At 39.2% G+C, this 25,397-nt stretch overlaps 1 protein-coding gene across 1 annotated transcript in view; it reads right to left on the bottom strand.

The window, feature by feature from the left end:
• The window catches only part of TRHDE (thyrotropin releasing hormone degrading enzyme), a 405,203-nt gene that overhangs the window by 377,944 nt on the left and 1,862 nt on the right, over nucleotides 1–25,397 (bottom strand). Inside the window, exon 2 of the mRNA XM_060113303.1 lies at nucleotides 7,185–7,458. Within this exon, the coding sequence (XP_059969286.1) occupies nucleotides 7,185–7,458 (274 nt within the window). The remainder of the gene's footprint in view (nucleotides 1–7,184; nucleotides 7,459–25,397) is intronic.

Genomic DNA, 25,397 nt, shown 5'->3' on the forward strand with positions numbered 1-25,397 from the left:
TTTTTGGATTGGGTTGTTTGTTTTTTTGATATTGAGCTGCATGAGTTGCTTGTATATTTTGGAGATTAATCCTTTGTCAGTTGCTTCATTTGCAAACATTTTCTCCCATTCTGAGGGTTGTCTCTTCATCTTGTTTATGGTTTCCTTTGCTGTGCAAAAGCTTTGAAGTTTCATTAGGTCCCATTTGGTTTTCTTTGTTTTTACTGCCACTTCTCTAGGAGGTGGGCCAAAAAGGATCTTGCTGTGATTTATGTCATAGAGTGTTCTGCCTATGTTTTCTTCTAAGAGTTTTATAGTGTCTGGCCTTACATTTAGGTCTTTAATCCATTTGAGTTTATTTTTGTGTATGGTGTTAGGAAGTGTTCTAATTTCATTCTTTTACATGTAGCTGTCCAGTTTTCCCAGCACCACTTAGTGAAGAGGCTGTCTTTTCTCCACTGTATATACTTGCCTCCTTTATCAAAGATAAGGTGACCATACATTCGTGGGTTTATCTCTGGGCTTTCTATCCTCCTCCATTGATCTATATTTCTATTTTTGAGCAAGTACCATTCTGTCTTGATTACTGTAGCTTGTAGTATAGTCTGAAGTCAGGGAGCCTGATTCCTCCAGCTCCGTTTTTCTTTCTCAAGATTGTTTTGGCTATTTGGGGTCTTTTGTGTTTCCATACAAATTGTGAAATTTTTTGCTCTAGTTCCGTGAAAAATGTCATTGGTAGTTTGATAGGGATTGCATTGAATCTGTAGATTGCTTTGGGCTGTAGAGTCATTTTCACAATGTTGATTCTTCCAATCAAAGAACATGGTATACCTCTCCATCTATTGGTATCATCTTTAATTTCTTTCATCAGTGTCTTATAATTTTCTGCATACAGGCCTTTTGTCTCCTTAGGTAGGTTTATTGCTACGTATTTTATTCTTTTTGTTCCAATGGTAAATGGGAGTGTTTTCTTAATTTCACTTTCAGATTTTTCATCATTAGTGTATAGGAATGCAAGAGATTTCTGTACATTAATTTTGTACCCTACTACTTTACCGAATTCATTGATTAGCTCTAGTAGTTTTCTGGTAGCATCTTTAGGATTCTCTATGTATAGTATCATGGCATCTGCAAACAAAGACACCTTTACTTCTTCTTTTCTGATTTGGATTCCTTTTATTTCTTTTTCTTCTGTGATTGCTGTGGCTAAAACTTCCAAAATTATGTTGAATAATACTGGTGAGAGTGGAGAACCTTGTCTTGTTCCTGATCTTAGTGGAAATGGTTTCAGTTTTCCACCACTGAGAACAATGTTGGCTGTGGGTTTGTCATTTATGGCCTTAATATGTTGAGGTAAGTTCCCTCTATGCCTACTTTCCAGAGAGTTTTTATCATAAATGGGTGTTGAGTTTTGTCGAAAGCTTTCTCTACATCTACTGAGATGACCATATAAGACAAACTTTATTTTAAACTCTATTTTGTCTGATATGAGAATTGCTACTCCAGCTTTCTTTAGATTTTCATTTGCATGGAATATCTTTTTCCATCCCCTCACTTTCAGTCTGTATGTGTTCCTATGTCTGAAGTGGGTCTCTTGTAGACAGCATATAAATGGATCATGTTTTTGTATCCATTCAGCCAGTCTGTCTCTTTTGGTTGGAGCATTTAATCCATTTACATTTAAGGTAATTATCGATACGTATGTTCCTATTACCATTTTCTTAATTGTTTTGGGTTTGTTATTGTAGGTCTTTTCCTTCTCTTGTGTTTACTGCCTAGAGAAGTTCCTTTAGCATTTGTTGTAAAGCTGGTTTGGTGGTGCTGAATTCTCTTAGCTTTTGCTTGTCTCCAAAGGTTTTAATTTCTCCATCAAATCTGAATGAGATCCTTGCTGGGTAGAGTAATCTTGGTTGTAGGTTTTTCCCTTTCATCACTTTAAATATGTCCTGCCACTCCCTTCTGGCTTGCAGAGTTTCTGCTGAAAGATCAGCTGTTAACCTTATGGGGATTTCCTTATATATTATTTGTTGTTTTTCCTTTGCTGCTTTTAACATTTTTTCTTTGTCTTTAATTTTTGATAGTTTATTATGTGTCTTGGCATGTTTCTCCTTGGATTTATCCTGTATGGGATTCTCTGCGCTTCCTGGACTTAATTGACCATTTCCTTTCCCATATTAGGGAAGTTTTCAACTATAATCTCTTCTAATATTTTCTCAGACCCTTTCTTTTTCTCTTCTAATTCTGGGACCCCTAGAATTCATATGTTGGTGCGTTTAATGTTGTCCCAGAGGTCTCTGAGACTGTCTTCAATTCTTTTCATTCTTTTTTCTTTATTCTGCTCTGCGGTAGTTATTTCCATTATTTTATCTTCCAGGTCACTTTTCCAGTATTCTGCATCAGTTATTCTGCTATTGATTCCTTCTAGAGAACTTTTAATTTCATTTACTGTGTTGTTCATCATTGTTTGTTTGTACTTTAGTTCTTCTAGGTTCTTGTTAAACATTTCTTGTATTTTCTCCATTCTATTTCCAAGATTTTGGATCATTTTACTCTCATTACTGTGAATTCTTTTTCAGGTAGACTGCCTATTTCCTCTTCATTTGTTTGGTCTGGTGGGTCATTGCCTTGATCCTTCATCTGCTGTTTGTTTCTCTGTCTTCTCATTTTGCTTAAATTACTGTGTTTGGGGTCTCCTTTTTGCAGGCTGCAGGTTCATAGCTCCTGTTGTTTTTGGTTTCTGCCCCCAGTGGCTAAGGTTGGTTCAGTAGGTTGTGTAGGCTTCCTTGTGGAGGGGACGGGTGCCTGTGTTTTGGTGGATGAGGCTGGATCTTGTCTTTCTGGTGGGAAGAACCACAGGCGGTGGTGTGTTTTGGTGTGTCTGTGACCTCATTATAATTTTAATCAGCCTCGCTGCTAATGGGTGGGGTTGTGTTCCTGTCTTTCTAGTTGTTTGGCATAGGGTGTCCAGCACTCTAGCTTGCTGGTCATTGAGTGGAGCTGGGTCTTAGTGTTGAGACGGAGATCTCTGGGAGAGCTTTCACTGTTTGATATTACGTGGAGCCTGGAGGTCTCTGGTGGACCAACGTCCTGAACTCAGCTCTCCCACCTCAGAGGCACAGGCCTGACACCCAGCTGGAGCACCAAGACCCTGTCAGCCACATGGCTCAGAAGAAAAGGGAGAAAAAAAGAAAGAAAGAAAGAAAAATAAATAAAGTTATTAAAATAAAAAAATATTAAAAATAAAAGAAGTAAAACGTAATAAATGAAAAGAAAGAAAAAAATGGAAAGACAGAACGCTAGGACAAATGGTAAAAGCAAAGCTATACAGACAAAATCACACAAAGAAGCATACACATACACACTCACAAAAAGAGAAAAAGGAAAAGAAATATATATATATTTTTTTTTTAAAAAAAGGAAGAGAGCAAGCAAATCAATAAACAAATCTACCTATGATAGTAAACTCTAAATACTAAACTAAGATAAACATAAAACCAGAAACAAATTAGATGCAGAAAGCTAACCCTAAGTCTACAGTTGCTTCCAAAGTCCACCGCCTAAATTTTGGGATGATTCGTTGTCTATTCAGGTATTCCACAGATGCAGGGTACATCCAGTTGATTGTGGAGATTTAATCCACTGCTCCTGAGGCTGCTGGGAGACACTTCTCTTTGTCTTGTTTGTTCGCACAGCTCCTGGGGTTCAGCTTTGGATTTGGCCTTGCCTCTGCATGTAGTTCGCCTGAGGGCGTCTGTTCTTCCCTCAGACAGGACGGGGTTAAAGGAGCAGCTGATTCGGGGGCTCTGGCTCACTCAGGCCGAGGGGAAGGAGGGGTGCGGATACGGGGTGATCCTGTGGCGGCAGAGGCCAGCATGACATTGCAACAGCCTGAGGTCCCATCGTTCTCCTGGGGAAGTTGTCCCTGGATCATGGGACCCGGGCAGTGGAGGGCTGCACAGGCTCCCGGGAGGGGAGGTGTGGATAGTGACCTGTGCTTGCACACAGGCTTCTTGGTGGCTGCAGCAGCAGCCTTAGCATCTCATGACCGTCTCTGGTGTCGACGCTGACAGCTGTGCCTTGCACCCGTGTCTGGAGCTTGTTTAGGCCATGCTCTGAATCCCCTCTCCTCGCGCATCCCGAAACAATGGTCTCTTGCCTCTTAGGCAGGTCCAGACTTTTCCCCGGACTCCCTCCCGGCTAGCTGTGGTGTACTAGCCCCCTTCAGGCTGTGTTCACGCAGCCAACCCCGGTCCTCTCCCTGGGATCTGACCTCCGAAGCCCTAACCTCAGCTCCCAGCCCCGACCCGTCCTGGTGGGTGAACAGAGAAGCCTCTCAGGCTGGTGAGTGCTGGTCGGCACCAATCCTCTGTGCAGGAATCTCTCCGCTTTGCCCTCCACACCCCTGTCGCTGCACTCACCTCCATAGCTCCGAAGCTTCCCCCCTCTGCCACCCCCTCGTCTCCACCCACGAAGGGGCTCCCTAGTGTGTGGAAACCTTTCCTCCTTCACAGCTCCCTCCCAGAGGTGCAGGTCCCATTCTTATTCTTTTGTCTCTGTTTTTCCTTTTTTCTTTTGTCCTACCCAGGTACAAGGGGAGTTTCTTGCCTTTTGGGAAGTCTGAGGTCTTCTGCCAGCATTCAGTCAGTGTGCTATAGGAGTTGTTCCACATGTAGATGTATTTCTGATGTATTTGTGGAGAGGCAGGTGATCTCCACATCTTACTCCTCTACCATCTTGAAGGTCTCCCCAGAAAACCAGGTTTTATACTTTAGTTCCACAGTTAATAAACAAGGGTTCCCAACAGCAATTTGGTTTTCCTTTTTAGTATTCTTAGTATTTTTAGATTGTAGAGCAAATTTTTTTTTTTTTTTTGCGATATGCGGGCCTCTCACTGCTGTGGCCTCTCCCATTGCAGAGCACAGGCTCTGGACGCGCAGGCTCAGTGGCCATGGCTCACGGGCCCAGCCGCTCCGCGGCACGCAGGATCCTCCTGGACTGGGGCACGAACCCACATCCGCTGCATCGGCAGGTGGACTCCCAATCACTGCGCCACCAGGGAAGCCCAGAGCAAATTTTTATTTCAGTTGAACTTCCAATGTTCTCTGGTAGCATGTTTTATCTTTTCTACATAAAAATAAGTAGGAATTTTTTAATGTTTACTAATTACTTGAATTCTTAACTCTAATCGAAGTCATATTTAAATAATTAGAGTGTGTCTGTTTTTAAATATGGATCACTTAGCAACAAGCATAATTGTGTACAGCTGAGAATAGTTTTAGGATATTTTAAAGAAATCATACTAGGAAAAACACTTTCAATGTACCCTATGTTCCTAACAGACCCACATCATGTAGTCAGTCATCAACTTTTGAAGATGTATAAGGGAATGATATGTCTTAGTATTCCTTTTCTGTGTATGGTCCAACATGTATAGCCTTGAAGTATCCATAGGAGACATAACAAACATCAGAGGAATTCAACATACCAAATAAGAAGTCCAAAAGAGTAAAATATCTTTTTTCTAGCCTTCTACAGCCAGCATTTAAGGTACTGTTTTAATGATTATGTAGATTAATTCACTATACACAGTTCTTTAATAATAGCATTAATTTTGTATGCAGGCAGATTTTATATTTTAAATGGGTTCCACAGTGATTTAAATTGTAAGTAACGGTGAGAAAAATTTATTTAGCCAAACCCATTATTCAATATTTAGGCTGTTATGGAGCTATGAACTTCCTACGGAATAAGAATATAGATTTCTGTACACTTCTTCTGTTATGTTTGAGCAACACCAAATAGGATGGCCACCAGATGGACAGAATCATTACCTGAATTCTCATATCGACACACAGGTGAAATGGTGAAACAGAGCTCCTAGGGCATGGGGAGGGGGGTGGGGTGTGTAGAGCCCCAAATTTGGGATCAGACCAATAGAAGTTTTTCTTGCAGCCCTACCACTTGCTTACTTTTTACTCTGGTAAAGTTACTTCATCTCTTTAAATCTAAATTTACTTTATTCACTTGGAAAAATGGAATTATAATACCTTGCTTTAGGGTTGACATGAAAATTAAAATAAATGCATATTTATTGTGTAGGCCATTGAAATGAGGAGAAAGCTCTTAAGAGGCATGACCTGACTTAATCTGACTAACGCAATACAGTAATATGTAAAAAGTGCCTAGAACACCATGCTGTTATAAATGGTAATGATCCTAAAGAATCCAACTGATTCTTGTTATAAATTTAATACAGAGAATGAATTCTCTAGGCTTCCCTTATATCACCCTTCTCTAAGTACATATGTCTATAGACTTGCATGCTATGTGCTAAAAGAAGCTTTGTACCTTACAGAAATTCTAACACATTGGCAGAAGGACTTATGTACAAAAATGTTCCCTGAGCATTGTTGTTAATCAATGAAAATCAGAAAAAAATGAAAATGTTCATTTATAGGAGGATGACAAATTTTGATATATTCACTCAACCACTCTATTCAGATAAACCACAAAAACAAAATTTTAAGCAAAAAATAAAATAAAGTTGCAGAATGATATCTATAATATAAAACCACTTATATGAAATTTTAAAGCATGGAATGTATTGTAAATAGATTTATACTTAATAATTAATAATATACTTAATAATTGTGTGATAAGGTGCATGGAAATGGCAAAATCCAAATTCAGGGCAAGGCAGGAGGTAGGAGGCAAGGCAATGAGATCAGGTAGGTGTCCACAGAGGGCTTCAACTCTATCCAATATGCTTTACTTTCTAAAAAAATAAATTAGACTGGAGCAAAGATGGTAAAATGTTTAGATTCTATAGAGCTGGCTAGTAGAAGTTTATTATATTATTCTCCCCATTTTCTGTATATTTGAAATATCTTACAGTAAAAAGAAGCTTTACCATCATATAAATAAAAGGAGGCAATTTCCCATAATAGACAATAGTTGTTCCAGAAATACTCAGGCGATGAAGAAGGACAGGAATGGCAGGAGTGGGGAGGTGATTAAAGTAATAAGAGGGCTGGGTATAGAAGAGAAGCTCCTCTCTGACTCTGAAACCAGGAAGATAATTTTCCTTCCAAGGATTAAGGAAAGAATTCAGCTATGTAAGTTGCGAAGAGAATAGAAATGATTCATTGTTAATCCAGAAATCAGTGTACATTATCCAGAAACAACATTAAGCTTGAAATACTTACTACAACCCCAGTCTTGGTGGTAGTTTCTCTGTATGTGAAGTTGCAAATTGCCCAGGCTAAATAATACGTGGACATGAGAGGGGTCTGTGAAAAGTGATCCGTAACCCATCCATCTTCCTCAAACACGGAAGTTTCCACCGGCATATTGGATAAAGATAAATAGGTTGCTTGATGCTTGATGCTGATTTTGAAAGTAGCCTTGTAGATTGGCTCATCAAAACAAGGAAATGCCTTTCTGGCATGTGTAGGTGAAAACTGAGTAACACCAAGGAACCTGGAAAAAAGAAAATTACATTCTCAATTACATTTGTGGCTTGAGTTCAGTTATAACCATTTTATATGCTTCTGCTTATAAAATAATACGCTTTAGCCGAATTACGAGACAGTTTTTTTCTGAATCAAACTTAAGTGCATGAATAGCATGGAAGCATACTTCATACATATTTCCCCAACAATGAAAATTCTTCAGGGAACTTTTGTCTCAACTAAAGGAAATTCTCTAAACCCAGAGCCATGCTTATTAGACAAAATATTACACTTTACAGAAAAACAACTCATCATCATATTGGCAAGTATTGGAAAATAATGGTTCTTCTTTTTGGTATGCCTCAGTCTCCTCTCCAGAACTGTACAACCAGTAAAGACAATGAAATCAAAATCCAAAACTTGTCATCAGATACAAGCAGGGCATAGACCATCACTGAGAAACATCTATGTCCTCAAATGTCAGTAAGACATGGCCTGATTTTGTTAAGGAAAAGGATTTTGAAATCTGACAAAACTTGGTCTGCATTCTGGCTCCACAACATTTCTTAGCCGTATCATCTTGGATGATTACTAAATTTCCCTAAGGTATACATGTTCATTGCTTAAAAGGAAATAATCATGCCTAACTTAAAAAGCATTGTAAAGCTTAGTAGAATGGAAAAGGGGATGTAAAGCACCTATCACTGTGAATAGATGAACAGCACCCAGAAGGCAGTTAATAAGCAGCAGCCACTGATTCACAATATCTTCAGCCTTTCTTGGAGTGCTATAATATACATTTACATAGAATAATCCAGACACCATTGGTTTTTACCACTCATAATATATATTTACTATATAAATAATATGTTAGTATATGTTAATATAATAAAGTAAATTAACTAATAAATATCTATATAATAAATACACCAATGTGTGCACACACACACACACACATATATATATAATATTTAATACCCTCAAGTTTTCAGATCAAGCTGCAAAGTTGCATCTCATTAAAGCTCCAGAAGCACCCTCTATATTCTTTCACTGTTATGGTTACAAATCAAAACACTCTAAGTATTTGAAGAAGGACACACTTTTAACTTAAAAATGGGGCCATTATTTATGAAAACATTCATGACATAAATTAATTAAACTGTTAAAATAATACTAGTTAAAACTGGACATAAGTCAATAACAGACCCTTCATAAAACATTACTGAGTGCTACAAGTCGTTTCTTTAAAAGGCTCTTTCCCCATAGTAGTTCTGCCACCCCTCCCCTCTCCATCATCCACAGTGTTCATGGTTAATCTCACATGGCACACTTTCCCGCTAAGCCAAAACTTGGCCTTAAAATTACTCTCAGCACAGCACTTCAGGCAGTTACTACCAATCAGTAGGTGTTGACATGTGTATTGAATCTTACTGGCTATCCCTGGCTCAAACCATGAACTGTAAATGTTTATACTTTTGTAAAATTATAAAGCTTACATGCATTATTGACGGCTTACTTTTTAAAAGTTTAGTTTTGAAACAGAGAAAAATAAGACATTTTAAAGATCAATTGTATATTTATTCTGAGAGAGGGGAATTGAGAATTATCTTGAAATAGTACTGGGCTGCTGCATACCAGGCTTGGATATATCACTTAACTACCTGAGTCTATTTTTTCATTAATAGAAGGAAAATAATATTTTCTCGGCCTCCCTTACAAAACTGTCAAGATGATAAAATGGGGTAATGTATAGGAAAGAAGTTTTAACTATAAATCTTCAGAAAAATATAAGGTTAAAGTTGGAAGCAATCTTAGAAACAAATTGTCCAGCTCTCATAAATTCCTAAAATGAAAAAGTAGTTCCAGTAGGGTTAAGTGATTTATCCAAAGTTACACAGGCAATTAGTGCAAAGCTGGCTCTAGAATTCACATTTTGTGTGTCTGAGTAAAAGGTAATTTTATTTCAAAAACAGTAAAATTAATCTTTAGCCATAATTTATAAACCATGTTTTAATTTGACTATTGGTAATAAAGGTTCTTCTTTCCAAACTTGCCAGCATCTTGGTAATATTTTTTCCTATTTTCTACTGATAGTAATATAGTTCTTGCTTAACGGAGTGTCAGTAACTTTTGATTAAGATGCACCCATTTACAATTTGCCCGTGCTTTTGTCTTACATATGTTCTTGAGTCTTATCTTTCTTATTAAAATGTCCACTGAGCTTCATATTTCTCTACTGAGGCTATTTAAAAGATACCTATGGAATTTAATATATGAGGAAAAGTGTTCCCTTTTAACTTTCAAGTATCTGAGAAATCCAATTCCAGTCATTGAGCAAATAGATATTATCTGCTATGTGTGATTTTTCGCTCTATTAAGTGTGTGGTAGGATTTTTTTTTAAAAAGATATAACCATTTTTGTCCTTAAGGTCTTTGCAACCTACCTGAAAAGGGAAATATATATAATACATAAGAAACAACTAATGATACTAGGGGAAAGTTCTGCAAGAGTTCAACAGAGAGGCTGTACTTAGAATGTATTAGTCATTAAGTAAAAAATCAAAGGTGTCTTTGGTATTAAGTAATTAAAGGGTAGGAATTTATTAGATGTAGAAGATCTAAATACCTCTGGGCTAATGAGAAATTAATAAACCAAATATTTATGCAGAAGAATCATGTTGTGCTCAAGTCTCCTTTTCCCTCATATAGTAAGTAAATATGTTAGTAAGGCTAGCAATTGAAATCACTGATTCTCAGAGTTGAAACGAACTATAAAGATCATCTAGTGACTTTTTCTGCAATTAATATTCTTAATGAATTCCTACACACAGTATATATCTATGCACTGAGGGCCGCATATATTTGATAATGTCTAAATGAGGAAAGACCAATTTCACAGTCTGGCACCTGAGGACGACTGCAATTGAATTTCAATTCAGTATTTAGCAAATCAAAACAAGCCCCTTGGAAAAGAAGAGCAGTTGGACTAGATTACAGTTAGGGTCTTTTCCAAGCTTGAGATCCTATAACTGAACAAAAATTAAAAAATAAAATATTCCCTGAATTTGATGAGATGTTTTTAAAATATTAAATTACGTTACTGCTAAATGGCTTTTTGCTACAAGATCTATTATAACGCATTTGCTTCTCTTAGTCAACATTTTTGAGTGTTCAACGCTGTGGAGAAAACGATAAATAGATGTACTCCCTTCCCTCAAAGAGTTTATACTCCGATAAAATAAATAAAACATATGCCTAAACAGGTATCGAACAAAAAGCCATGACAACGAGGGGAAATGAATGAAGAAATTACATCTTCCAAAGCAAGGTTTCTCAACCTTGGCACTACTGCCTTTTTTTTTTTTTTAATGTTAAGTACTGGTGAGTCAGTGGTAGAATTCTCCACACTGCTGACATCGAGGGTGGATAGCTATTCTTTCTCAGGGCCATCGTGTGCTTAGCAGCATCCCTGGCTTCTACCACTAGATGCCAGTAGCACCCCCTCTCTCCCGTTGTGACAACCGAAACGTCTCCGGACACTGCAGATGTCCCCTGGAAGGCAAAACTGACCCCGCTGAGAACCAGCAGTCTTAAGAATTGAAGGAAGGCTTTATGGAGGAGGAAGCGTAAATTCCTGGGTAGTAAGGGTCACAGACAGATTGGAGAAGTGAGCCAATTGACTACTGGTAGCACAGAAATAAACCTTTAAAAAAGTTTTGACTCGGTCTGCACATTAGTGCACAGCACTGGATGCAGGCATGCTGCTTGTGCATAGATCTCTGTGTCTTACTTACAAATAAATAAGCAGGATTTTCTGTCTGGAAAGGGCCCACACCCTGGCTGCTTACATGAGCATCCTCACTTGCCAACACACTTGGACCTGATGTCCTCTAAAAAATGATGTCGACTTCCGGAGAAGATGGCGGAAGGGTAAGACGCGGAGATCACCATCCTCCCCACAGATACATCAGAAATACATCTACACGTGGAACAACTCCTACAGAACACCTACTGAAGGCTGGCAGAAGACCTCAGACCTCCCAAAAGGCAAGAAACTTCCCCACGTACCTGGGTAGGGCAAAAAAAAAAAAGAAAAAACAGAGACAAAAGGATAGGGACGGGGCCTGCACCAGTGGGAGGGAGCCGTGAAGGCGGAAAGGTTTCCATACACTAGGAAGCCCCTTCACGGCCGGAGACTGCGCGTGGCGGAGGGAGGGAGCTTTGGAGTAGCGGAGGAGAGCGCAGCCACAGGGGTGCGAAGGGCAAAGCGGAGAGATTCCCGCACAGAGGACTGGCGCCGACCGGCACTCACCAGTCCGAGAGGCTTGTCTGCTCGCCCGCCGGGGCGGACGGGGCTGGGAGCTGAGGCTCGGGCTTCGGTCGGAGCGTGGGGAGAGGACTGGGGCTGGCGGCGTGAACACAGCCTGAAGGGGGTTAGTGCGCCACAGCTAGCCGGGAGGGAGTCCAGAAAAAAGTCTGGAGCTGCCGAAGAGGCAAGAGACTTTTTCTTTCCTCTTTGTTTCCTGGTGCGCAAGGAGAGGGGATTAAGAGCGCCGCTTAAAGGAGCTCCGGAGACGGGCGTGGGATGCTGGGGCTGCTGCTGCCGCCGCCAACAGACCTGTGTGTGAGCGAAGGTCACTCTCCACACCTCCCCTCCCGGGGAGCCTGTGTAACCCGCCACTGCTGCGGTCGCGGGATCCAGGAACAGCTTCCCAGGAAGAGCGCACAGCGCGCCTCGGGCTGGTGCAACGTCACGCCGGCCTCTGCCGCCTCAGGCTTGCCCCGCCTCCGAGCCCCTCCCTCCCCCCCCCTCCCCGGCCTGAGTGAGCCAGAGTCCCCGAAGCGGCTCCTCCTTTAACCCTGTCCTGTCTGAGGGAAGAACAGACGCCCTCCTGCGACCTACATGCAGAGGCGGGGCCAAATCCAAAGCTGAGACCGGGGAACTGTGAGAACAAAGAAGAGAAAGGGGAATCTCTCCCAGCAGCCTCAGGAGCAGCGGATTAAAGCTCCACAATCAACTTGATGTACCCTGCATCTGTGGAATACATGAATAGACAACAAATCATCCCAAATTGAGGAGGTGGGCTTTGAGAGCAAGATTTATGATTTTTTTCCCCTTTTCCTCTTTTTGTGTGTATGTGTATGCTTCTGTGTGAGATTTTGTACAGCTTTGCTTCCACCATTTGTCCTAGGGTTCTCCTGCCATTTTATTTTTTTAATTTTTTTAATAATTATTTCCTATTTTAATAACTTTATTTTAATCTATCTTACTTTATTTTACTTTATCTTCTTTCTTTCTTTCTTTCTTTCTTTCTTTCTTTCTTTCTTTCTTTCCTTCCTTCCTTCCCTCCTTTAGACAATGAATCATCCCAAATTAAGGAGGTGTACTTTGAGAGCAAGATTTATGTTTTTTCCCCCTTTTCCTCTTTTTCTGAGTGTGTATGTGTATGCTTCTATGTGAGATTTTGTCTGTATAGCTTTGCTTCCAACATTTGTCTCAGGGTTCTATCCGTCCGTTTTTTTTCTTAATAATTATTTTTAACTTTAATAACGTTATTATATTTTATCATACTTTATCTTATTTTACTTCATCTTCTTTCCTTTTTTCCTTCCTTCCCTCCTTCCTCCCTCCCTCCCTTCTTTCTTTCTTTCTTTCTTGTTCTACTAATTCTTTCTTTCTACTTTTTCTTTTTATTCTGAGCTGTGTGGATGAAAGGTTCTTGGTGCTGCAGCCAGAAGTCAGTGCTGTGCCTCTGAGGTGGGAGAGCCAACTTCAGGACACTGGTCCACAAGAGACCTCCCAGCTCCACATAATATCAAATGGTGAAAATCTCCCAGAGATCTCCATCTCAACACCAGCATCCAGCTTCACTCAACAACCAGCAAGCCACAGTGCTGGACACCCTATGCCAAGCAACTAGCAAGACAGGAACACAACCACACCCATTAGCAGAGAGACTGCCTAAAAACATAATAAGGCCACAGACACCCCAAAACACACCACCAGACGTGGACCTGCCCACCAGAAAGACAAGATCCAGCCTCATCCACCAGATGACAGGCACCAGGCCCCTCCAACAGGAAGCCTACACAACCCACTGAAACAACCTTAGCCACTGGGGACAGACACCAAAAACAACGAGAACTACGAACCTGCAGCCTGCAAAAAGGAGGCCCCAAACACAGTAAGATAAGCAAAATGAGAAGACAGAAAAACACACAGCAGATGAAGGAGCAAGATAAAAACCCACCAGACCTAACAAATTAAGAGGAAATAGGCAGTCTACCTGAAGAATAATGATAGTAAAGATGATCCAAAATCTTGGAAATAGAATAGACAAAATGCAAGAAACAGTTAACAAGGACCTAGAAGAACTAAAGATGAATCAAGCAATGATTAGAAACACAATAAATGAAATTAAAAATACTCTAGATGGGATCAATAGCAGAATAACTGAGGCAGAAGAATGGATAAGTGAGGTGGAAGATAAAATAGTGGAAATAACTGCTGCAGAGCAGGATAAAGAAAAAAGAATGAAAAGAACTGAGGACAGTCTCAGAGACTTCTGGGACAACATTAAACGTACCAACATTCAAATTATAGGGGTTCCAGAAGAAGAAGAGAAAAAGAAAGGGATTGAGAAAATATTTGAAGAGATTATAGTTGAAAACTTCCCTAATATGGGAAAGGATATAGTTAATCAAGTCCAGGAGGCATAGAGAGTCCCATACAGAATAAATCCAAGGAGAAATACGCCAAGACACATATTAATCAAACTGTCAAAAATTAAACACAAAGAAAACATATTAAAAGCAGCAAGGCAAAAACAACAAATAACACACAAGGGAATCCCCATAAGGTTAACAGCTGATCTTTCAACAGAAACTCTGCAAGCCAGAAGGGAGTGGCAGGATATATTTAAAGTGATGAAGGAGAAAAACCTACAACCAAGATTACTCTACCCAGCAAGGATCTCATTCAGATTTGATGGAGAAATTAAAACCTTTACAAACAAGCAAAAGCTGAGAGAGTTCAGCACCACCAAACCAGCTTTACAACAAATGCTAAAGGAACTTCTCTAGGCAAGAAACACAACAGAAGGAAAATACCTACAATAACAAACCCAAAACAATTAAGAAAATGGGAATAGGAACATACATATCTATAATTACCTTAAATTTAAATGGACTAAATGCTCCCACCAAAAGACACAGAGTGGCTGAATGGATACAAAAACAAGACCCATATATATGCTGTCTACAAGAGACCCACGTCAGACCTAGAGACACATACAGATTGAAAGTAAGGGGATGGAAAAAGATATTCCATGCAAATGGAAATCAAAAGAAAGCTGGAGTAGCAATTCTCATATCAGACAAAATAGACTTTAAAATAAAGACTATTAGAAGAGACAAAGAAGGACACTACATAATGATCAAGGGATCGATCCAAGAAGAAGATATAACAATTGTAAATATTTATGCACCCAACATAGGAGCACCTCAATACATAAGGCAAATACTAACAGCCATAAAAGGGGAAATTGACAGTAACACACTCATAGTAGGGGACTTTAACACCCCACTTTCACCAATGGACAGATCATCCAAAATGAAAATAAATAAGGAAACACAAGCTTTAAATGATACATTAAACAAGATGGACTTAATTGATATTTATAGGACATTCCATCCAAAAACAACAGAATACACATTTTTCTCAAGTGCTCATGGAACATTCTCCAGGATAGATCATATCTTGGGTCACAAATCAAGCCTTGGTAAATTTAAGAAAATTGAAATCGTATCAAGTATCTTTTCCGACAACAACGCTATGAGACTAGATATCAATTACAGGAAAAGATCTGTAAAAAATACAAACACATGGAGGCTAAACAATACACTACTTAATAATGAAGTGATCACTGAAGAAATCAAAGAGAAAATAAAAAAATACCTAGAAACAAATGACAATGGAAACACAATGACCCAAAACCTATGGGATGCAGCAAAAGGAGTTCTAAGAGGGAAGTTTATAGCAATACAATGCCACCTTAAGAAACAGGAAATATCTCGAATAAACAACCTAACCTTGCACCTAAAGCAATTAGAGAAAGAAGAACAAAAACACCCCAAAGTTAGCAGAAGGAAAGAAATCATAAAAATCAGATCAGAAATAAGTGAAAAAGAAATGAAGGAAATGATAGCAAAGATCAATAAAACTAAAAGCTGGTTCTTTGAGAAGATAAACAAAATTGATAAACCATTAGCCAGACTCATCAAGAAAAAATGGGAGAAGACTCAAATCAATAGAATTAGAAATGAAAAAGGAGACGTAACAACTGACACTGCAGAAATACAAAAGATCATGAGAGATTACTACAAGCAACTCTATGCCAATAAAATGGACAACCTGGAAGAAATGGACAAATTCTTAGAAATGCACAACCTGCCAAGACTGAAACAGGAAGAAATAGAAAATATGAACAGACCAATCACAAGCACTGAAATTGAAACTGTGATAAAAAATCTTCCAACAAACAAAAGCCCAGGACCAGATGGCTTCACAGGCGAATTCTATCAAACATTTAGAGAAGAGCTAACACCTATCCTTCTCAAACTCTTCCAAAATATAGCAGAGGGAGGAACACTCCCAAACTCATTCTATGAGGCCACCATCACCCTGATACCAAAACCAGGCAAGGATGTCACAAGGAAAGAAAACTACAGGCCAATATCACTGATGAACATAGATGCAAAAATCCTCAACAAAATACTAGCAAACAGAATCCAACAACACATTAAAAGGATCATACACCATGATGAAGTGGGGTTTATTCCAGGAATGCAAGGATTCTTCAATATATGCAAATCAATCAACGTGAGACACCATATTAACAAATTGAAGGAGAAAAACCATGTGATCATCTCAATAGATGCAGAGAAAGCTTTCCACAAAATGCAACACCGATTTATGATAAAAACCCTCTGGAAAGTAGACATGGAGGGAACTTTCCTCAACATAATAAAGGCCATATATGACAAACCAACAGCCAACATCGTCCTCAATGGTGAAAACCTGAAAGCATTTCCACTAAGATCAGGAACAAGACAAGGTTGCCCACTCTCACCACTCTTATTCAACATAGTTTTGGAAGTTTTAGCCACAGCAATCAGAGAAGAAAAGGAAACAAAAGGAATCCAAATCGGAAAAGAAGAAGTAAAGCTGTCACTGTTTGCAGATGAAATGATACTATACATAGAGAATCCTAAAGATGCTACCAGAAAACTACTAGAGCTAATCAATGAATTTGGTAAAGTAGCAGGATACAAAATTAATGCATAGAAATTTCTGGCATTCCTATATACTAATGATGAAAAATCTGAAAGTGAAATCAAGAAAACACTCCCATTTACCACTGCAACAAAAGGAATAAAATATCTAGGAATAAACGTACCTAAGGAGAAAAAAGACCTGTATACAGAAAATTATAAGACACTGATGAAATAAATTAAAGATGATACAAATAGATGGAGAGATATACCATGTTCTTGGATTGGAAGAATCAACATTGTGAAAATGACTCTACTACCCAAAGCAATCTACAGATTCAATGCAATCCCTATCAAACTACCACTGGCATTTTTTACAGAACTAGAACAAAAAATTTCACAATTTGTATGGAAACACAAAAGACCCCAAATAGCCAAAGCAATCTTGAGAACGAAAAATGGAGCTGGAGGAATCAGGCTCCCTGACTTCAGACTATACTACAAAGCTACAGTAATCAAGACAGTATGGTACTGGCACAAAAACAGAAAGATAGATCAATGGAACAGGATAGAAAGCCTTGAGATAAACCCACGCCCATATGGTCACCTTATCTTTGATAAAGGAGGCAGGAATGTACAGTGGAGAAAGGACAGCCTCTTCAATAAGTGGTGCTGGGAAAACTGGACAGGGACATGTAAAAGTATGAGATTAGATCACTCCCTAACACCATACACAAAAATAAGCTCAAAATGGATTAAAGACCTAAATGTAAGGCCAGAAACTATCAAAGTTTTAGAGGAAAACATAGGCAGAACACTCTATGACATCAATCACAGCAAGATCCTTTTGGACCCACGTCCTAGAGAAATGGAAATAAAGACAAAAATAAACACATGGGACCTAATGAAACTGAAAAGCTTTTGCACAGCAAAGGAAACCATAAACAAGACCAAAAGACAACCCTCAGAATGGGAGAAAATATTTGCAAATGAAGCAACTGACAAAGGATTAATCTCCAAAATTTATAAGCAGCTCATGCAGCTCAATAATAAGAAAACAAACAACCCAATCCAAAAATGGGCAGAAGACCTAAATAGACATTTCTCCACAGAAGATATACAGACTGCCAACAAACACATGAAAGAATGCTCAACATCTTTAATCATTAGAGAAATGCAAATCAAAAGTACAATGAGATATCATCTCACACCAGTCAGAATGGCCATCATCAAAAAATCTACAAACAATAAATGCTGGAGAGGGTGTGGAAAAAAGGGAACACTCTTGCACTGCTGGTGGGAATGTGAATTGGTACAGCCACTACGGAGAACAGTATGGAGGTTCCTTAAAAAACTACAAATAGAACTACCATATGACCCAGCATCCCACTACTGGGCATATACCCTGAGAAAACCATAATTCAAAAAGAGTCATGTACCAAAATGTCCATTGCAGCCCTATTTACAAAAGCCCGGAGATGGAAACAACCTAAGTATCCATAACCCGATGAATAGATAAAGAAGATGTGGCACATATATACAATGGAATATTACTCAGCCATAAAAAGAAACGAAATTGAGCTATTTGTAATGAGGTGGATAGACCTAGAGTCTGTCACACAGAGTGAAGTAAGTCAGAAAGAGAAAGACAAATAACAGTATGCTAACACATATATATGGAATTTAAGAAGAAAAAATAATGTCATGAAGAACCTAGGGGTAAGACAGGAATAAAGACACAGACCTACTAGAGAATGGACTTGAGGATACAGGGAGGGGGAAGGGTAAGCTGTGACAAAGCAAAAGAGAGGCCTGGACATATACACACTACCAAACGTAAGGTAGATAGCTGGTGGGAAGCAGCTGCATAGCACAGTGAGATCAGCTCGGTGCTTTGTGACCGCCTGGAGGGGTGGGATAGGGAGGGTGGGAGGGAGACGCAAGAGGGAGGGGATATGGGAACATATGTATATGTATAACTGATTCACTTTGTTATAAAGCAGAAACTAACAAACCATTGTTAAGCAATTATACTCCAATAAAGATGTAAAAAAAGTTTTGCCTCACATATTAACTTCGCACCCTGTCTGCTCTCTTCCAGGTTCCGATTTTCTCAGAGCCCAGTGTTGCCCGTCTACCTCGAACACCTCTCTCCCCCTTGATAGTCTCCTTTCTAACTAAGAGAGCCCGTTTCAAGCTCAGTGTCCACAACAGGCAACAGTGTCTGTTGGATTTCAGAAACATAATCTTGTCTTCGCTGCATATATTTTATGGTTGCCTTCAACTGGCGGAAGTGAGACTGCTTTCCATCAGTAAAAACGCCAGAGACTTCTAGAGAAAGGGATTTGGAGCAGAAAATAATGAGTTTGGTTTCTGAGCAAATTTCAGGTGGAGTTTGAGGTGGTAGCAGTACACCAGGTAGAAAAAAATACAAAACAATTAATTAACGATAGAGAACATTTTAATATAGAGTAAAGATGTGAAGTACCTATGTAAATACTGCAAGAAGTAAAATAAAACAGCATGAGGCCGAAGGTAATGGGGAAGAGCATTTTGTTGTCTATTTTTCTCCTGCTTTCTCAAACATTTTTATCTTTTAAGGAATCCCTCTATTATCATAAAAAACATTCCACCTCCAAAAGTGATATCCTGGAAGTGTCATTCCAAGAATGTCACTTTAGCATAACTAGAAAAATATGAATAATATACATGTATTTTAATTCTCTTCCATCTAAAATAAATTACTTGATTTCTTAACAACTTGTCTATTTGACATTTTGCTTGAGCTAAGAAGTAGAGCTTAAAGCTCTATGTTTCCTCTTAAGGATACAGAGAATTGATTTCTTCTTATTTCTGCGGAAGTTCACAAGGCAAGCTACTTGTGTCAAGTCATTATAAGATTCAGCAGAAGTAATGCATTAACATTGGTTGATACTGCCAACAAATTACAGTATATGATACAATTTCTGTTCCATTATTTTCAGTTTGCCTTTTCATAAAGTTAAAATATGCAGAAGAAACAAACATTTGCATAACACTGCTAGTATTCAGATTGATTCATGTTTCATTGTGGAGCCCACCAAAACCAAGAGAACCTCAAGAATGGCAAGGCGTTTTTGAGAAGTTTACATTTTGGCCACATCTGTGCAGACCACACATACAGCACAGTGAAAAATGCTCTTTGAACTTGCTTCTATTGCAACTGCAATTTGCCTATGGTGTCAATAGTTTAAAATTGGTAATAAAAACTCCCAAGATTGAAAGAAGTGATCCAGTGGATCATCCAGCTACTATTCAACTGTTTCCAGAAACTGAACAAAGTTACAAGATCATGGAAGTTACACGTCCCATTTAAAGTTAAGGTTGTTCATCAAAATGCAAATTATTACTCAATGACAAAACATTTTAAGCCAAAATGGGTCATTGTTTAGACTGTGTGTTTTTATGTACTTCAATGAGTCAGTAAAACTCTGCCATTTCAGAAGAGAAGTGTTCCTGCTGAATATTCAGTGCTGTAAGCAAGCACGTAGTCTATTGTTTTTCAAATAACCATTCTAGTAAACTAAAAACATAATGCAATAATGCCAGCAAAATGTATGTAGGAAGTGGTGCACATGTGAATAATCGTGTTATAAAAACAGAGCATAAAATTCATAATTGTTTTCATTTTTATGCACTAAATACTGTTATCGAAAATGAGCACTGAGTACTTGATCACCATTGATGAAGAGTATTACGAATGCACTAAAATTACTTTCCTGTGCCATAATGTTAGGTTTTTGATAAGAATAAATAAACTAGTGTCTGCGATTCATTTCTTTAATAGTGGAAAGAGAAAAAGTATTACGTAAGTATTATGAAGTACTACTACTGGTGAAACTCACAAAGTCTTGAGAACAGTATCTAACGACTGATGTGCCTTTCCCTCAGTACTTGGAGCTTTTCTTTTCCTGTACTAGCTTCCAGTGACAAGAAAGGCACCCTCCTGACCCTTTGGTAGCTGGTTTGCTGACAGAGAGCAGGGCCATAATCAGAGCTGTGAATTCCTTTTGTTTCACACACTCTTCCCACCCCCTCACTCCGCTCCATCTCAGTGTCTGGACCAAGCATGGAGCTTCTCTAGTTGTGAAATACCACAGCCTTTCTCTTCTCTTCCTTCTTCACTGTGGAAGGGCTCTGCTTCTTCCTCTCCCCCATCTTTTGAACTCTGCTTAGGGGGGCAAAACAAACAGCAGTGGAAGGGATGTCCACAGTGACCATTTCCCACTGTCTTGCTAGTAAGGGGAAACCTAAGGCAAAAACATTGAGCCTAAATGACCTTGTACCAGCTCGAAGGGTAGATGTCCAGACATGTAACAATATAATCGTATTTCATACCCACAAACGTGCTTACCGGTTGTCAGACACCATTCTAAGTGCTTTATTACTTAACTCATGTAATCCTCACAAATAACCCCATGAAAGAGGATATCATTAACCCCATTTTCCAGATAAGAATACCAGACGCAGGACATTTAGGAAGCTTGGCCAAGGTCATAAAGCTAATAAACGGCAGAGTCAAGACATAAATCGAGGCAGTCTGGTTCCAGAGTCCCTGAACACACACACACACACACACACACACACACACACCTTTCCACCCAGCAACACAACTAAAAGTGGCTCACTTATTCTTAAAGATATAAAAAGTAACCAACAGTGGCAATTTTACAACTTCATTCTTTTTCCATCCTATGATTTTTTTTTTTTTTTTTGAGTGTGTAGTCATGAGGAAAGATCCGAATACTTAAACTAAAACTTCACCCAGCAAATCAACACAGGTCTGCACTGGGAGGAATCCATTCTCCCCTGTCCCTGCACACCTGTTGCCGGAGCTCCTTAAACCCTGGGCCCCTTGTTTCTTCAGAGACTGAGAAGGCACAGCTGGAGGCAAGGAGGGCAGGAGTGGGGAGCCTGGGAGCCTCCACCTCAACTCGGCCTCACCCAGTACCATCTTGTCAGTCCTATTTCACTCTCACAGCCCACTCACCACCATCCAGCTGTGCCTGGCTGTGAATCATTTCCGATTGTCCGAAGAACTGGGAAGGGCAGGAAGTGCTTTGCATCTTTATATTCTCTCAAATCCTATGTAGCAAAATTCTGTTGGAGAGAGCAGCCACTCTCTAGTGGCAAAAAGCAGGACGGCATGGGTCTTTGAGAAACTCTGCAAGAACCCAGCCACTACTGTAAGTTTGAAAGGATGTGAAGGACACAAAGAATTAAAAGGACGCTAAGGTGATGGTCATGGCTGGTGGGTAGGAGGATGAGCCTGGGGCTACGGAGGGATGCCCCTCTTTACACACTGCCAAACAGTTACGTGTTAAAGGTAGACTATTTCTTCTTCACTCTTTTTACACCATTCTTTAAAGCCATGCTTAAAGAGGTGAGTCCTATTCTTAAAGAGACAACTATTGTCCACATGTCATCATCCTCCTCAAGCAAACCTAAACTGTTGCCCTGTTCTGTTGTCTCAAGCCCAGCCACATACACGGTGGCCAAAACTGATTTGAGGAAACAAACATTATGCAAATCCAACACAGGGAAACCAGTCACAGGTCTACCTTTGCTTGAAAGAGATCCAGAGCATATAGGCCGTTTAGAGTTGTTTTGAATAAATAAAAACACAGGCAAATTAAGTTAACTCTTTCATAAATAAGGTATACTGTATTACTATCCAAGGTGATCAAAAGCACAGCAAGACAAACACCAATTGTATGGATTTTCCTCCCTGAATAAGTGATTATTAAATGGTCAAAACTTTCTTTCCCCCAATAGTTTCTAGATTTAGTTTACTGGTGGCATTTTGAATTGTGACCAAAATCCAACACTGGACTCAGTTTGGACATATGGTTATATGTGCAGTGACAAGAAAACAATGAGCTAAGTCCATTAAGGAATCATATAAAAAGTTTTCAAAGAAACAAACCATTCTCCCAGATTTTTCAGTTCCGAGCCCTCTTTAGAGGGGCAAAAAGCCATTTACTCCAACTTGCTCATGTAAAGATATCTCCTCAGCAGAGTAAGTGAAGAAATGGGGCTGCTTTCAACATAAAACAACATGGTGGCTTTCTTGTTTTTATTAAATACTATGATTATTAATTCACTCCAGAAAAAGTACAAGGTACCAAACCATGTATGCTAATACCACAAATGATCAATGACTACCCATATAATCCTCTATGCTCTCCACAAGATTTTTGCAAAGGAGTTTTTGGCAATTCTCTTTGAGAACCACAATTTTATCTTCTCATTTTACTTGGAGATCATGGTTTCTCTCTAAATAACCCTTGACAGAAAAAGACCTCCTTTTTTCATCCTGTCTTCTGTCACTGTGGCATGTCACAGACCCAAAGTTTGTCACAGAAAAACAGTCTCCCTTTTGAAAGTGAATAAAATGTTCATTTACTTTGGGTAAATTTCCTCTTTCAATCCCGCCATCTGGAGCTAAATTAAGGTACCCTACTTTGAACACGGGTATGCTCGCCATCTGGCTGCCCCAAAGTGGCAATTACTTCAGGTAAATGAAGACTTTGCCTAATTCTAAGCAAGCATATTCTACTATAGGATATTATGGCGTGAATACACACCCTCCGCATCTGCCTGCTGCCCACCTACCTGAGGGAAAAGGGAGTATATATTCTGCCTAACAGAGGTAATTTACTGCTGTGTGTAAGCATTTCAAATTTAAGAGAATTTATTTGCAATATTCAACAAGTGGTGAATCTCCCTTTAGCCAAATGACTAACTGAGAATAAAAGATGTGCCTCAAGTGGAGAAGCCTTGGGTTCTAACCGGGAGCTTGTCTTCCAACCCTTATTGTAATATGGGAACCAGGAGAGGTAAGTCTTCCCTGTAGAACAAAACCAGGGAACCTTCAAAGGGTCAAAGGCATACAGCACATAGTGAAGTCTAATTTTCCTGCCTGACCCAAATTACATCTCTCAGACCTCTGAGGAGTGAGTCAAAGAATCAGATTGATTATTAACAAGTTGTTTCCACATAGACTAAGTAAGGTAGACTGAATGGTAGTACTGATCTTTTTAAATATTTCAGGTTGCTCACTGTGACTCCCCATTGCCAGATTAAATATTTATTTTCATTCCAGAAATTATCTGATAAATTGGCAAAAATTCTGACTAACTAAAGACCAAGACAAGTAATCACTAATCAAATGAAAATTTAGAGTTTGCATTTATGTCCTTTTGTAATGAAGAGGAAAAAAGAGGAATAAGTACTTTCTCTAAGAGGCTGTTTAGAAATAAAATCATCCTGGGATCTCCAGAAACAGCAAATCCTGCACAACTATTGGGATGCAGAGTTTAGCCACATGTGCACTAGGTTAAACTCTCAACCATCTTTGGGGAAAACTGAACGAGAGAGTTTGAATACAAATATGCACTAGGGTACAATAAATCAGTTATGGGTCAAGCAGGAACATCTGGTCTTTTTAAGAGTCCTGTTCGTTTGAAAGCACTGACCACAACAAGCTCAGTTCCACCAAATATATTTTGGCATGGCTCAAAGAACAGGACTTTCTGGAAGTATTTATTTCACCACAGCAAGATTTATCAGTAGGATATGCAACTCCCACTATTGACAATTTGACATAACATGCAAATGTGCCTTCTATGCTTTTCCCCAAAATGTGATATGATCGTGGATTTTCTTTTTAATCCTTTTAATCTGTATTCTTTAGAATATGTCAGAGAAATTGGTGGGAGGGGGTTTAAATTAATTAAATTAGGAGTTTGAAAGTGAATCATTTATACATTCACTTATAGGAGACTTTAATTATCATACAACCACTAAAGCATTGGACAATTTATTTAGATGAGGCTACACCACAGGACTCTATAAATACTAACACTTTTGTGTTCTCTTATAACACACTGAAATTTCTCTAGCCTCTTATACTATATCAGCTTCTTCTGAGAGCTTCCAGACATCATGAGCCCTGGTCCAGGGATCAGAAAACCAAAGTTTGAGTCCCAGCTCTCCACTGCCAAACCTGCTGACCTCAGGAGCCCTGGACTGCTCTGATCCCAAGTTTTCTGCTGTTGTGAGACTCTCTTGAGAACAGGGGAGGCTCTGCCAGTGGCATCATTACTAATCTCCAACCTGCCTCCACTCCTAAGGTTGTTGATTTCATTTTTAAGTTCATTTTGGTTATTCCCTGGCCCTACAGCCACTTAATTAATCAAAGTTATTTTAAATGCAATGGGCTAGGGCAAAAAAGCAAGAATCACTTGTTTATTCATTCAACAACATGCTTGTGAGCTCATACCACAGGACACTAATAACATGAGTGGGCACTCTATGTGCCAAGTACAGAGTTACGTGCTTTTCAATGCATTTACTCGTGGACACCTGCAACAATCCTATGCGGATATTATTATTATTTCCCCAAGTTAAAACTAAAAGTATAGGTTCTGCATCCAAACTGCCTGAGTCTAAAACCTGCTTTTCTGGCTCACGATGTTACAAGTTACTCGACTTCTTGGGGCCTCCATTTCCCCATCTGTACAGTAGGGAGTGTTGATAGCATCTATCTCATGGGGTTCTTGTGAGATTGAGTTAATACAGGATGCTCATTAAGCACTAGAGGCTGTTACTGTCAGGAATTGGTGACTTAGCTTAATCAGCTTCCTCAAGCCT

The sequence above is a fragment of the Mesoplodon densirostris genome, chromosome 11 (genome assembly GCF_025265405.1).
Source record: "Mesoplodon densirostris isolate mMesDen1 chromosome 11, mMesDen1 primary haplotype, whole genome shotgun sequence".
Taxonomy (NCBI): Eukaryota; Metazoa; Chordata; class Mammalia; order Artiodactyla; family Ziphiidae; genus Mesoplodon; species Mesoplodon densirostris.